The 15,488-nt window shown below is 43.5% G+C and overlaps 1 protein-coding gene across 1 annotated transcript in view; it reads right to left on the reverse strand.

Annotated features, from left to right (window-relative positions):
- Window positions 1-1,866: 1,866 nt before the first annotated feature.
- The window catches only part of TRIM33 (tripartite motif containing 33), a 37,406-nt gene continuing 23,784 nt past the window's right edge, over window positions 1,867-15,488 (reverse strand). Inside the window, exons 12-20 of the mRNA XM_032710713.1 lie at window positions 14,870-15,002; window positions 13,732-13,795; window positions 13,274-13,433; window positions 11,995-12,341; window positions 10,717-10,840; window positions 9,660-9,734; window positions 8,667-8,819; window positions 6,953-7,003; window positions 1,867-6,870 (exon numbers count right to left, since the gene is read on the reverse strand). Of these exons, the coding sequence (XP_032566604.1) occupies window positions 6,658-6,870; window positions 6,953-7,003; window positions 8,667-8,819; window positions 9,660-9,734; window positions 10,717-10,840; window positions 11,995-12,341; window positions 13,274-13,433; window positions 13,732-13,795; window positions 14,870-15,002 (1,320 nt within the window). The 3' untranslated portion in view covers window positions 1,867-6,657. The remainder of the gene's footprint in view (window positions 6,871-6,952; window positions 7,004-8,666; window positions 8,820-9,659; window positions 9,735-10,716; window positions 10,841-11,994; window positions 12,342-13,273; window positions 13,434-13,731; window positions 13,796-14,869; window positions 15,003-15,488) is intronic.

Below are 15,488 nucleotides of genomic sequence, written 5' to 3' on the forward strand. Positions count from 1 at the left end.
GAATCCAGGGGCTGAGTGGAGTCAAAAAGAGGAGCTGAAAGCAACAGATGCCAGTCCAGCCACAAGGGCCAACACCAACCCACCAAAAGAGCCAGAGCAGATGGGCTGGCAGAGCTGGAGCAGATGGACTGGGAGTGCTCTGGACACAGGGAGGCAGCAGCTGGCAAAGAGAAACAAAACACCCCTCTGAGAACTCCCCACTGCTCCTCCTCTGCTAGCAGAGCCCCCGGGTCTGCTCCAGAGGGGTCGGGAGGGTGAGCAGGGCATCCAGCCACCCAGTCACAGCCAGCACACGCAGAGCCAGAACCACCTCCTGCTGCCACTGTTTGGTCTGGCAGCAAAACCCATCCCAAGTGCAAGGGTTTGGTTTCAAATCACCTGCTCCTTTGCTGGTGGTTGCAGAGGCTGGAGAGGCCACCCGAGTGCCCGGTGGGAATGTGGGTGTTCTTTGTTCAGGGGGAACAGGTCTGTGCTTTGGTGAAGGCAACTGAACCTCTTCTAGAACACAGCTCTCTCATCATGGAGCTCCTGCGACACTGACCCACCACAAGCACTTAAAGAATAAACAAACAGTGAGAGAAAAATGCAGGTTAGCTCTGAGCTACAGCCTGGAGGGAAATGCTGATACAGAACAGACCTGCTTGGATCAGAGCCTTCACCAGCTGCACAGGTTATGGAAGCACAGACACACCCCCAAGCTGGATGGTATTCCAGGTTACCAGGCCTTTCATTGATTGCAAAAAAATCATTCAGAGGTAATTTTAGCTTAGGTGAAGCTCACACTACTGTCTTCTTGCAGGTCTGCACGGTCAGCTGGAGCACAAGTGATGCTGGTGCCTGGGGGAGCTGCAGTCATTTCATGACTCCTTAAACCAGACAAGTTCCTACTTCCAGTTGCTGAGCTGCAGATGAACTGGGCCACAGCCCGAGATCTGTGGGCTCAATTCTGCTTTTAGTTCTGGGGAGTCAGGAGACTCCTCCAGTAGTGACATCCACACAAGAAAAGGGATTTATCAGTGGTGGGGAGCAGCTCAAGGCACACACACCAAACTGCAGTTCCAAGGTGGAAGAACCCAATAGTACTGCACATGTGCAGCTTTTTCACTACATGCAAAAAGTACAGAGGGTGCAGGAGCAGCCTCCTCCTTCTCCTCCTCCTCCTTCTCTTCCTCCTCCTCCCTTCCAGCGCAGTTGGACCCAGGGGTTGTGCCCTGGAGTTGGAATCACCCACACATGGTGTTGGTCCATGGTGGTCCTGACACATCAAAACACACCTTTATTAAGCAAAGGGACACAGTGCCCCTGGCCATGCCTTCACCACAGCCCCATCTCCAACAGGGAGAACAATGAACCACGTGCAGAGCAGGGTGTGACAGAGAGGGCAGGTGAGGTGTCACCCCAATGGGTCACACAGCAACCCAGGTCAGCTCCCTCTTCATTCTCCTGGTGTTTACTGGGGCAGGGTCATGGGCAACAACCCCTCAAAACTACCTCCAGAAGCGTTGTCAGCTCTGCTGGGAAGCATCTCATCCCATCCCACCCCATTCCATCCCATCCCACCCCACCCCATCCCATCTCATCCCATCCCCACAACTGCAGTCCTTTGAGCTGCACACCTTGAACTGTCCCCTCCCATTTCAGGATGAGCAGCAGCACTAAAAAAACCTGAGAAACCCTCAAACCCCCATGTTTCACACCGAGGTGCCAAATCATTTTCTGTCTGGATGCTGCAGCCCCAGCTGGGCACATCTGAGCTCCTGCAGCCTGATTTTCACCCTGTTTTCCACACTGCAGGTGTCAGAAAAGTCTTTTGCCAGATGTGAATCTGTATCTAATGTGCAAAAAAGAAAACTGAAATTGAAAGAGTGATTTTTCGGATTTAATAGAAATAACCAAACCAAAATAGGTCTCAAACAATGCTTTAAACTGAGCTAATACAACTTCTACAGCACATTCCAGAGCACTTAACAAGAGATATTTACAGGCAGCTAAAGTATTAAATAACCAGGGAAAGAAAAATTTCATTTTTTTTTAATTACACACCAGCAAAAACCACAGGAACAGAACAATTAGAAACGATAACTTTTTTTAAAAAAAAGTTAAATATGATGATTCAGATAATACAATATCACAGAAACAGCACTTGGTTTTTTGAAGAATCATATCAAAAGATGAGCCAAGTCTACTATGTGCAAAAAAGAACCAGTTCCAATACTGGAAGCATTGAAGAATCCAAGAATGCCATGAATTTAACCCTTCCAGGAGTACGTTTACATGGAAAACAAGCTTTGAACTGCACAAATCTGTATAGGATTATATACATGTGTCATGGTGTTCTGAACCTAAAAATCCCCCCCTCTGCAGCCCAGCAGAGGTGTCAGGGGAGGTCACTCCAGACCGAATCCTGCAACAAGTCCAGCTTACAAAGTATTTCAGTACCTCTCCTTGGAGAAATTCCATAAATTCTAAATTCTACAGCAGCCTCGAGCTGTGAGATCACTGGACAGAAAAGGCCAAAACTGCATTTCAGACATTTTATAGTTCACTTATAACAAAGATTCCCAAATTAAGTGTGATTTTGGAAAGATAATTCAATCCTGATACATTAGCAAGCATAGAAAGTAGGATCCCCATAAGCAAGCTGGAAGTAGATGGAAGAGTTTCTTTACACACAGTTTGAGAAGATAAAATAAATCACATACCCAAAGATACAATCTGTATGTTCCATCTGAAATATGTCTATGCAAACTGTGGCATAAACATTTTTATTTTAAAGAAGTACCTCCATTATTTGCTCAAACACCTACCTCTTAAAAAAAACATGGAACTTCCCCCAATTTTTAAAATAAAATGCCACACTATACTGTCAATAACTGCTGCACACTCTGTTTTTAAAAGCTAGGCTTGGTGATATGCATACAAACTTCCCTATAAAACCACTACCCAAAGGAAAGGATTCCTGTCACGCTGACAGGCAGCAGACAAAGCACTTTTATTGCTTTTTCCAAGGAAGAGATTAAGAAAAACAATGAAAAGCCAACTGGAAAAGCCAACACCACACACAGAGCTTCAAAATACTGCTGCCATAACCCAAACTTTTCGAGGTCAGCCAACAAACCAGGTGATGAAAGAGAAATTTGGGCTCATTTTAAGGACTGGAGCTCCAGTGCCTTGCAGAAATGTTTATAAAACATTTCACTGAGCCAGCACAAAGTGTGTGACAGTCAAGTGTCACAAGGACCAGCAGTGGTGACGTCCCACACAGAGGAACAGCCTCTCCACACTGAACTGAGCATTTCTGTTTGCAGAACTTAGGGGGGAACATCCTATTTTTGGATAATAACTCTGCCTTCTTATGCCCCAGGCCACTTATTCAGGGCATATTTAAATAAAAACCCTGAACCCCCTCAGCTGGTGGAATTAGCACTAATCACCAGGAATTACATGGACACCTCTGAGGTAACTGAGAAGCCCACACTGTGCACTTTTCACTCCTATTTCAAAAGCAAGTTGCTTTTTACTTCCTTGGATTAACTTAAACCTCAGGGTCATTTACAACAGAAATTGAGACATGAATTTTTACGAGTGTTTTAAACCAGAGCAGAGTTAAACCAAGGGCCAGACTCCTCCTGCCCCCCCCCGGTGGAGCACTGGGATCACACCAAGGGCCTGGCACTGTCTTTTCCAAGTTTTCCTGATTTAAATTGTGCTCTAAATCCCCAGGTAAAATCACTCCCCCCCGTTGCACACACAGCACCTGGCACGGGGAAGACGCTCCGAGAATCGGTGGCTCATTAACACAAAGCCCTTAATTTGCTCCTGAACAAGTTACACACAGTGAGGCACCAAAAACTGCTTTCACTGAGCAAACCCTTCCCAGTTCTGTGATGAACACCCAGCCTACAGGAGCAGGAAATGGATTAGCAGAGCTTATCTACCCTTTCAAGTATTTTCAAACAAGAACTTCGCTGCTTTCAAAACCGTCATCGAATCGTTGCTTTGGGAGTTCCAAAGGGAAGGGGGGGGGGGAAGATTTATAAATAAAAGAGACACTTGAGATTTCTTGCACACATTCAGAATTCCACACAATCTGTGGATCCCCACACTGGGGGCCTGGATGGAAGGACCAGTTCTGGAGGGTTCAGTGGGATCTGTGCAGAAGAGCTCGGACTCAGTGAGGCCAAGCTCAGCTTTACTCCTGGGGGGCAGAAGCTGCTGACCTAGAGCTGGACAAGTTTCCTGGCTGTTGTAGGGAGTGAATGACTGGAGAGGCCACCCCAAAAGAGAGGCTGTCCCAAAACATGGAACATGTGCTCGAGGGTCTGGGTGGGAGGCAGAGGGTCCTGTTCCTGCAGCAGCCGGGGAGCACGAGCCTCCTCCTTCCCCACTCTGCTCCCAGGGGATCCCACCGTGCCCATCCCACGCTCTGGTTCAGGCTGGGGGGCTCTGCAGGATTCAATCCATGGCTGGTGCCCAGGGAACAGTTCAAAAGCTGAGGCCTGGAGGTCCAGAACCCAAAGAGTGTAAGCGCTGTAAAAACAGGGACCCCCGATTGAAGAGAATTCACAGAAATCTTATTTTCATGATAATTTTAATAATATTCCTTTTTGCAAAATGAAGCTGAGAAACTAGAAATGCATAAATAGGCAATACACAGAGCCATGAAATGATCCCTTGTCACTACCAGTGTCCTATTCACACACGTCAGCCTTTCTATGGGCAAAGCTTTTGCTCTCTGTCAATTTAAGATGTTGAAATGGAATTCCTTTTTCCTCTTCTTTTCACGTACAAACTGCTAAAAATTAAATTTAAACCATCACTATTGTTAATATCTGAGAAATGGAAAAAACCCCAACCAGTTTAACTGTAACATCTGAGTGAAGAAGTGAGCTTGAAGTCACAAATACCTTCAGTCCCCTCATTTTTTTGTGAGAGAGGGGGAGTCCCAATGTACAGGCTCGGTTCTCATGAAAAGCAACCAAACCTGCAGTTCTTTGTGTAAAGACTGCTGAGAGCAGGTCTCAAATTTGATACTGAGCTAAAATATTTCTCTTTACCATTATGGTAAAGTGTGTACAATGTCACAGGAGTTGCTGAGGACACCAAACCCCCAGGGATTTACCACAGAATTGTTGTATTCGCACAAATTATGGCAAATTTAGAGTCTGTCAACTCGAGCTCATCTGATCACATGAATTCTTCACCTTACTTTAGCAAGAGCAATGTGAAGGCCAGAAATGACATTCATTATTTCTAGTATTGACTTCTGTCAGGAAAGAAAAACAACTATTCAAACTATAAATCCTTGTGCTGACCCTGATTTCACAGGGATGAAGGCAGTGTCCAAGGGGAAGGCACTGCAGAGGTGCCTCAAGGCTCACTGAGGGAATTTGGAAAATTGTTCTGTTTTCACTGTTTGACCAGAAACCACTCAAAGCCAAATCCTGGTCTGTGCAAGTGGGTGGACAGGTAACCCAAACTCAGACTGATTCCAATCCTTCTGGACATTTTGCTCACAAGCTGCTTCTGAAGAAAAGTTCTGAGAAGTAACTCTAAGAAAAATAAGACAGAACCTCAAAATGAATGCAATGTTAGAAATAGCATATATTACAAATCTTTTCTTGATAGGAACAATCAATAAGAATACATATTAGCTTAAAAACAGTTCAGCAAATGTTGCTGATCTGCAAGAAATCTCAATTCACTATTTACAAATAAGACAAAGTGAATACAGGAAATTTTACACATTTGGTAGTTAATATGTTATTGTTTGCCGAGTGGTCTATTAGAAACTGATATTTAGGAAGACTGGAAAAACACCCCAACCAGTTATTACCTCTTCAGTCTATATTTTAAGTACAGAAACTAGAGAATGAATACTGGAAAGAACATTCTGCCTCATCAAGGGGATCAGGGACAGATGACAACGCTGAGACTTCTGCCATGAACTCCATTAAAATGTTCTGGGTACAGGATTTTAATAAATACACCTCATCCTACTGAAAGAGATTGTTGCCACCAGCTTAGCTCCTTCTGCCTGTCAAAAACTCACATTCCTGCACTTGCCAATTCAGAACAGTTTAATGATATTTTTCTTTTTCCTTTTGCTACACATAAAAATGAAGTAAAGAAAGTAAAATGCCAATAATTGATCGACACAGAAGACCAGTTATTCACAACTCTGCTGCAATGAGATGACCAAAGCAATGACCAACACACACTTGAGTTCACACAGAGAGGGGATTTCAGGGACTTTGCTCACAGTTTACACTGCAGTGTAATGCAAGATACAGTCACTCTATTGGTCCAGTCCTGCAGAACATTCTCCTACAGTCTCAGCTGTACATGGAACATCTCTTATCAAATCTGCTTCTCTTCAACATTTCCTCCACCTCTATCTGTGAGACCAGGATGAGTGTGTCCCCTCCATCAGGAAAAGAAAGGATCAAGGGAAAAAAAAATACAAACCACCAAAAATTTACAATACAGTTTTTTTCCCCTTTTGATGCGAATGTTTTTCTGTACAAGTGTTTTTTGTAATCTAATACTGTTTAAAAAGCTATCAGCTTCTTCAAGATGGCCACTGTAGGCATGATAATATTCCAGGAACACTTAAATAACAGTTTTTACAATAAATTTCAGGTCCATATCATTAGATTACTTTATATGCACTGGTCTCTCATCTGATTTTAGGCGTTTCCTACGTGGTTGTATAAAATCTTCATCGGAGTCCTCAGTTATTTCACCATCATCCTCTTCCTGCTCAAATTCAGGCAAAGGCTGGAAGGTCCTGTCTGGGTAGATCTCTGAAAGTTTATCTTCAAAGTATAATGCAACTGCCTTCCCTGCCTGTGCTACTTCTGAATCAGCCTGTGGATGAAAGAAGACAGGAATATTCACCTGTTGGAAATGCACATCCCTTCACCAAGTGTGCATGGTCTGAAACGCTTACCTTCAAATTAATCTCTTGTGTTTCTGCATAAACTTGAACAACTTTCATCATCTAAAAAGGATACCAGAGTCAAAAAAAATGAAATTATAATCCTTCCTAAAGTTTACCAGATTGCATAGGATTGGATGACTAAAGTCAGCCATAACAACACCACAGTTTGTTATGGGCTGAGCTCTTTAGTTCCCAAACTTAGAGGCAGCAGCTTTAAGACAGGTGGTAAATAAACCTTCAACAAAACACACAACTCTTGCACAAATAAATGGCTCCCAGTCATTTTCTACTCATGACTGCTTTCTTGGTTCTCAGTTTTAGTTGCCTAGACATTTTCGTGGCAAGTCTCACTCTGGAGAGAAGTGCTCCAGGAAACTGCTTTCCAAGGGTCTGACCCAACTTGGATTTCTGGTTTTTAAAAGCATTTGGCTTAGAGGCACTAGATATGATGCCACTGTGAGAGGTCAGGGGGACTCAACTTTTGCCATAGGCCAGACAAGCTGAAACTTTTTTTTTTTTTTTTTTTTTGAAGAAAAATAAGGAAAAACCACCACATCCCTCAGTCTCTTCCTCCTTTGTTTTACTCTGGTCCCTGAGAGCTGCAGCTTGTTTTACCCTACAGTAGCTGCTTCATTAATTCCCTTGATTGAGAAGTTCACATAATTGCAACTTCTTCCCCAGTGCTCATGAACCTCCACCTAATGCAGAGACATAAAGGAGTTGGGGCTGACAAAGCCCCAAATGCTTGTGAGCATTTACAGCATCACATCATTAACCTTGATTTTCACTAGTGGGATTTTAATTGCAGCTCTGTTCAGTCCCTTCAATTTACTTCTGCACAGAGCAAGAAGTGCAGTCCAAACACTGCAAATTCAGGTTCCAGTTTACAGAGAAATACTGGCCTGTTTATGCATTTCTAAGGTCAGAAGAAAGCCACTCCCTGTGATGCCTTTTGTCAGAAATTAGGAACCCTCTGAGCTCCTACTCTGTCTCCTTACAATATCACCATTTTTTTTAATATTCAGATTATTTTTCCATTGCCCCAGTAGCAGTAACACTCAGGTAATTCATCTCCCCAAGTCACATTTCACATGTAAGGCACAAATATTTCATTATGAGATGGGATCATTGCAAAATTAGTAAAAGATATGACTCCATACCCAAGCTATCCGTTGAAAACTGGTTTTTGTGAGAGCCCAGCTACCCATGAGCTAAAGCAGTAAGGTCAATACTGGCAATAACAACCTTAAAGCTTTTCTGTATTCAGCCTCTGTGAGGTACTAGAACCAGAATATTCTTCAGAAAGGCACTTCTCAGTAGAGGAAGCTCCTCAATAGAATTTACCACATTTCATGACTGTAAAACAATTATCTGTACAGCTTGAAACAGTTTTTAAGGACTTTGTTTATCTTTATTACCACACTTTCTAAGCACTTCACACAGTAACGAGGTCACCCTGCCCCTCAGTCAGAGATCCATCCCAGTGAAAGCACTTTAAGAGTTCCCTCTGTGAAAGCCTGAACTCCCAACTTAACTAAAAAGGAGAAGTAGTTCTGCAGTTGCCTTTGTTTGGTTTGGTTTTTAAAGTTTCTGCTTTGGCATCTGCTCCAAAAGCAGAAGTTAAGACTGGAAGCAGAGCCTTTAACTGGAGAAGCTGCACAAGCATGCTGAAATCAATCTTAATCTAAAAAGAGCAGAGTGCTGAGATTGGAAGTTAACATACTTCATTAAACCGGTCACAGTTCTTGAAGATCAACCGCACGTCTGCCACGAAATCCTCGGGGGTCTGGTAGTGCTGGGAATGCTTCTTCTGCAGCTTCTTCTTCACCGTGGACAAATCCATTGGTTTCTTTATAATTTTGTAGTAGTTTGGTATCTGTGAAGAGCAAACAGTCATTTATCACTAAAATCACCACAGAGCTCATGGAAGTAGTTGAGTGTTTTTAAGCTTTCGGTGAGTTGGTCTCATCACACACTTTATGTATGTTCAGCAAAGAAAAAGAATTTCCTTCCCTTGAACTGTTTAAAAAGTTCTTTATAAGGGTATGGAGGAAGGACAAAGGGGAATGGCTTCCCACTGCCAGGGGGCAGGGTTAGATGGGATATTGGGAAGGAATTCCTCCCTGGGAGGGTGGGGAGGCCCTGGCACAGGTTGCCCAGAGAAGCTGTGGCTGCCCCATCCCTGGAAGTGTCCAAGGCCAGGTTGGACAGGGCTTGGAGCAACCTGGGCTAGTGGAAGGTGTGGAGGGTGGAATTAGGTGATCTTTAAGGTCCCTTCCAACCAAATGATTCCATTATTCTATGTCTATCACAGCCTAGAAAGGCTTTTCATTACAGTTACTTCTTTTACAGCTGAAAACAGAAGAGTCAAAGCAGTTTCTTTCCTTTTTTCATTCAAAAGTTTGTCCAAAAAGAAAAAAAGAGCTCTCCCAAAGCATTTGGAATTTCATGGGTATCCTGAGACATCCTCTTCCAAGTCAATAACTGCTAATTGAAAGTATTTTTAAATATCTGTTTTAAGAGACTGGTAGTGAAGCATCTGCACGGGGAAGCTACAGAATCAGCTTCTTTCAGTATCACAAAATACTGGATGACTGCCAGTATTTTTAGATTGATCAAGGGAGACATGCTTCTAGTAAAGTCAGCTCCTTCAGCTCCAGACTTTCAGAGATGTTATATCAGAAATAAATCACAAACTGTTTTCCAGGAGACTCACCGAGGCTGGGACTGGCTCCTGAAATTCAATGCTCAGCTCGTGGCAATACAGGTAAAGCAGGAGACGTTCACATTTCTATAAAGAAATAAAACAGCTTCAGGTTGATACTCCTAATTTATCCTTAGCATAGAAATTCACACCTCCCTGTTTTAAATAGGTTTGTACTTCAACAGCTTAACACTAGAAAATTTAGATGCAACCCCCAAAAGCTTAATTAGGAAAGTTACAATTTTTAGGAGGGCAGAGTTGAGAGGCAGAACATATAATGTTCACAAACTTCCTTTTTGCTTTCTTCTTCCTAAACAAAAGCCAAGGGCTAAAATTTAACATGGAGAGGGTATGCTAATCTACTGCAAATTAAAAAAAAAAACACAAACAAAACACAACAAACTACAGTTCCTTTTACTGCTTTTGTTCAATCACAACCACATGTAACAGGAAAGGACTGAGCTACAGATGTCTCTTTTCCCCACCAGACAAAATTAAACAATCTGAAACCAAACCCAGAGGTTTCTTATAAACTCCCTTTTGAAATATTTTTCTTTGCTTTGCTTGTAATTCCTTTGCAGGAATTTGATTTGAGAACACTTTACACACGGGTTGATTGATAAAGGTAAAATTAATTCTGACTGTCAAGGCCATTATACCTTCCCCAAAAATCCACTTGCAGCAGCTCTCACAGCTTGGACTTAACACACCAAACTTCCAGAACTATTTTATGAAGGTTACATTGATGCTAAATGCCAAGAACTTCTAATTAAGAACACGTTAAATGATGCATTTAAATATAGAATATGTGTTTACATAAAATTTTAGCTACTAAGTGATTACAGTCCCAATGCAGTAGAACATTCCCACAGTCACCAACACCTGGAGATGTGGTCACATCTCACAGCAAGAAAAATCTCATTATAATCATTTTGGGTTGTTTTGCAAAAGCCAGATTCACATTTAATTTGCTGCAGCCACAGCAAAACCATCTCCAAACAGTGGGGGAGAGCTAATCTGAGAAAGCACTTTTTCCTAGGAAGCAGATTCCTGCAGATTTGAGACCTACCCTTTGGTCCACAGGACTCAGGCCTTGTGCTGTTTTCCCCTTCTTGCTGTGCTGTGAATTGTCACAATCATACTCTACTTCAGGTTTGCTCAGATCTCTGCAGAATGTACATATCCACTCTCCACTAAAGAGAAAAACCACAATTATTGTAGATATCCAGGGGCAAATTCTCATCAGGGACTACAAAGATTTTTTCACTCTTAGAGATTCACACTCCACTGCAGTAATGACTTGAATAGCCAAAGCTAAGGAATAACCCTTAATGCTCACAATAACCCTGCCAGTGAAGGCCATTTTTCCTGCTCTCATATTCCTCTCCCAGCAATGTTTTAATACTTTACACCACCACTCTCATCTCACTCTAAAATAAACTTCACATAAGAGTATCACAGTCTGAGAGATCACGTGTTTATCAGCTAAACATTGACCAGGCACAAACAATTCAGGCAGGCACTGGAAAAGTCTTACTACAAGTCTTACTAAAAGTTTTACTACAAAAACTCACCCAGAACCAGCTGGTGTGGAGCAAAACAGTTTTGGCACTATGGACAATCTCCCCCCATGAATCCCAGAATCAGCTGGGTTGGAAGGGACCTCTGAGATCATCAAGTCCAACCCTGGATCCAACCCCGCTGTGGTTCCCAGCCCATGGCACTGATGCCACATCCAGTCTCACCTTAAAAACCTCCAGGGATGGAGAATCCACCCTTCCCTGGGCAGCCCATTCCAATGGCTGATCACCCTCTCTGGAAAGAAATTCTTCCTAATACCCAACCTAAACCTCCCCTGGCACAGCTTGAGACTGAGCCCTCTTGTCTTGCTGATGGTTGCCTGGGAAAAGAGACCAACCCCCCCTGGCTCCCCCCTCCTGTCAGGGAGTTGCAGAGAGTGAGGAGGTCTCCCCTGAGCCTCCTCTTCTCCAGGCTGAACAGCCCCAGCTCCCTCAGCCTCTCCTCCCAGCACTTGTGCTCCAGTCCCTTCCCCAGCCTCGTTGCTCTCCTCTGGACCTGCTCCAGCCCCTCAATGTCCTTCCTGAGCTGAGGGCCCAGAACTGGACACAGCACTCCAGGGGTGGCCTCACCAGTGCTGAGTCCAGGGGAAGAATCACTTCCCTGGACCTGTTGGCCACACTGTTCCTGGTCCAGACCAGGATCCCTTGGCCTTCTTGGCCACCTGGGCCCACTCTGGCTCCTGTTCAGCTTCCTGTCCATCCCCACTCCCAGCTCCCTCTCTGCCTGGCCTCTGCCCGTGTCCTCCGGGCTGACGGCGATCCCGTACCTGGGGAAGCTGAGGAGTGTTGGTACGTGACAGGTGAGGTGGAACACCTTGGGGCACTTCTCACAGCACAGCAGGTCCCCCCCATTCTGGCACACAGCACACCAGTCCTCGTTGGGGTCGTCATCCTTGTTGTTGCCCTCTCCCCCGGCGCGGGCCGAGCGGTGCATGAGGCTGCGCACGGGGGACTTGCCGTTCACCAGCCCGTGCCCTGACTGCTTGCAGCTCTCGCTCAGATCCGCTGGTTCTGTCTTCACGTGGTTTTCCAGGCTCCCCAACGCTTCTAATTCGCTTTCCAGGTGCAAGGTGGTGGACAGTGGGGGTGTCAAGCTGCTCTCAGGGCTGCTGAGCTGAAATGAGAAGCGGGAGAGAGGCAATTTTAGAAGGGCATCTTCCTTCATGTGCTGGAATTCAAAAGCCATCCACTGTTTAAAGGTACTACACTCATATCCCAAAATAAGTGGGAAAGCATTATGAAGAGCTGAGGTGCACATAATATTGAAAGCTACTTTTTCACAAGTCCTTCCTTTCAAGAACACACTCATTTCTCCTGATATACAACATGATAAACTTTGAGGCCAAACACAGTGACCATAGAATCAGTCAGGTTGGAAGGGACCTCTGAGATCATCAAGTCCAACCCTTGATCCACTACCACCGTGGTTCCCAGACCATGGCACTGATGCCACAACCAGTCTCATCTTAAAAACCTCCAGGGATGGAGAATCCACCACTTCCCTGGGTAGCCCATTCCAATGCCTGATTACCCTTTCTGTAAAGAATTTCCTCCTAAATGATCTTTCCTTTAATGATCATTCATTAAAAACTAACTGTCATTGACATTAGGAAAAATCCTCCAATCCACCACCCTGCTCCAAGTTCACAATCCCATTAAATCAAGCATAGCTGGGTAACACTGAAAAATATTCTCTTGGATGAATATTTTATTTATGCTCTGGCATAAGAACTTCTGACTGATTGGGAGATTTCTGAATGTAATTACATATGGGTGAATATCCAGGAACTACTATTAGTAGGTGACTTACAGCTTTTATTAACTAAGGATTAAAAGCAGCAAACACACTACACTGGTATTTAACTTCAAAAGCTAAAGATAAAATTTACATGACAGACTACCCTGTGCCTGGCAGAGCACTGCCAGGGAGAAAACACCTCTCAGAATGAGGGTTATGAGTAGAATTGCCTTTTTTTTCTTTATTTCCAAATTCTTAAACATGCTGCTAGGACAACCACGACATATTGTTGCATAAACTAACTTTACCATGCAAGCACTCCTCCTGCCATCCTCTGTTTTTTCCTGTTTTACTGTTCCTGAGAAGCTGCAGATCTCTTCTTCTGTGCCTGGTTCTTGCTTTACTTTCACTTGGTCAGCCTTGAAGTTAACACCACTTTTCTCAGCAGTTCTGCCTGAGGAGCCACAGCTAGAAAGACACCAGCACATAAATAAGAGGAAACCTCATCAGGGCAAAGAAATTTAGGTAACTGTTTCCCAAATGAAAGGCAAAGCATGTCAGAACATTTACAGAAGCTCGAGTTTACAGCAGAGAATCACAGTGAAGGGAAAAAAAATAAAAAATATAAATCTCCATGTAAGCATTCTTCCATTTTTGAGTCATAATTATATCAAAGCCCTATTAATCCACTGCTAATTCTTTTTTTTTTTTAATTCTTCATGTCTGAATTTTCAGCCTGGCAGTGTTAATGTGACACATCACTCACCTTCCTCTGCTCCCTGTGCTGGAGGTACTGGGTGGCCTCACTGGAGTGTGGGAGTTGGATAAACCTGCAAAGAAGCAGCACAGAAGTTGACTTGGTACAAATTTACATTCTGCAGTACAATGACCAGTGTTGAGTAACACCAGAAGTGCTGCTAAAATATCCTAATCTAATAAGTCACCTAAGTCAGCTGCTCTTTGTCATTTGATGAGATCAAATTAAATAAAAAAAAGACAACACACTGTTGGTAAGAGACCCAATAATTATTTCAGCTAATCCAAACAGTGTTAAAGCCTTCAGCCCACCATGCCCTCAAATTTTATGCTCTGATAAAGTCAAAAAAGCAAACTCTGAATGGTTTGCATGCAGGTTTTGAGAAACACAGTAAGTCCCCTGCTGCACCCCTTCATCCACAGCATCCTGGAGAGAAGACCAAGAGAAACACATATGAAATTCCAGAATGGTTTGAGCACTTAAAGCTCATCCAGTCCCATCCCCTGCCATGGGCAGGGACACCTTCCACCAGCTCAGGTTGCTCCAAGCCCCATCCAACCTGGCCTTGGACACTTCCAGGGATGGGGCAGCCACAGCTTCTCTGGGCAACCTGTGCCAGGGCCTCATCACCCCCACAAGGAAAAACTTCTTCCTAGTGACTGAAATCAGCTTCTTTCTAATAGAAATGGACATTTTCAATATTTAAATAACTCAGTCTTAGGTACTGGTGACTTAATTTGTTCACGTCATAATGAAATCTCTGCCATTAATTGGTTATACTCAGAATGACCCTGCTCAAATGATTGTTGGGTGCATTTCTGTGACTAAGCTATTCTATAAACTTACTTCCCAAACCTCAGAATGGTCCAGCCAGTCATCATTTGGGGACAATAACTGAACTGTGTCCTCTGACATAAAAAAAAACCCAACTGTGGTAACACAGGACAAAAATATTATCTCTACATGTATCTGGAATACTTCACTCACGGGTTGGCAGTTTGTTACTATAAAAACTTTTCTGAAGGAGGGTAAAATTTAAATTTGCAGAAGAATCTATTTCTGAGCAAAATAAATTTTAAATAAATTTGGTAGAAAATGGTAAGCAATTGTTTTCAACTTAAATACCACAAACACCCATCACATTTACCTGATGACCCTGGAGACAGAGCTGAAGGTCCTGGGGAGGGATTCATGGTACTCGTGGGCTGTGGGGGGAGGTGGCTGCCTGTAATGTATCTGCTTAGCAGGTTATCTAAACTATTTGAACCAGCATCTTCAAGCTAAGAAGAAAAAACCAAAAATCTGAATCAGAGAGGTCTAATTCAAGTTGCACATCTTTAAATTCTGATCAGCATCTTTATGGGAATTGTTCCCTCTCCCTTCAAGGATTTGGGACACCAGCAAACACTTTCATGGGTTTTATACAGAGATCAGGCTTTCAAATAAGAAATTTAAAGTAAGATTTTTCAAAGGCTCCTAAATCAGAGTTCTTCCAGTATGGTCCCAGGCTGCACTTACTCCAGGTCATTCCAAACTTTCTGGTTCCCAGATGCTCAGTGTTACACACATGGTGTTAGTCATGAACTACCAGATCACTGATGTTGCAAGAGTTATTCCATAATTAAGGGAAACCATGAGTTTGTCCTTAATGTGATGGGAAATCTCCCTCCCATTCACTTTTCACACAGATTTCAGTATCTGTTAAACCCAAAGAAACAGGGACCCTACTGCTGTAACTGCTTAAAGCCATTAACTGCAAGACAGCA

This window comes from Chiroxiphia lanceolata, chromosome 25 (assembly GCF_009829145.1).
Source record: "Chiroxiphia lanceolata isolate bChiLan1 chromosome 25, bChiLan1.pri, whole genome shotgun sequence".
Classification (NCBI taxonomy): Eukaryota; Metazoa; Chordata; class Aves; order Passeriformes; family Pipridae; genus Chiroxiphia; species Chiroxiphia lanceolata.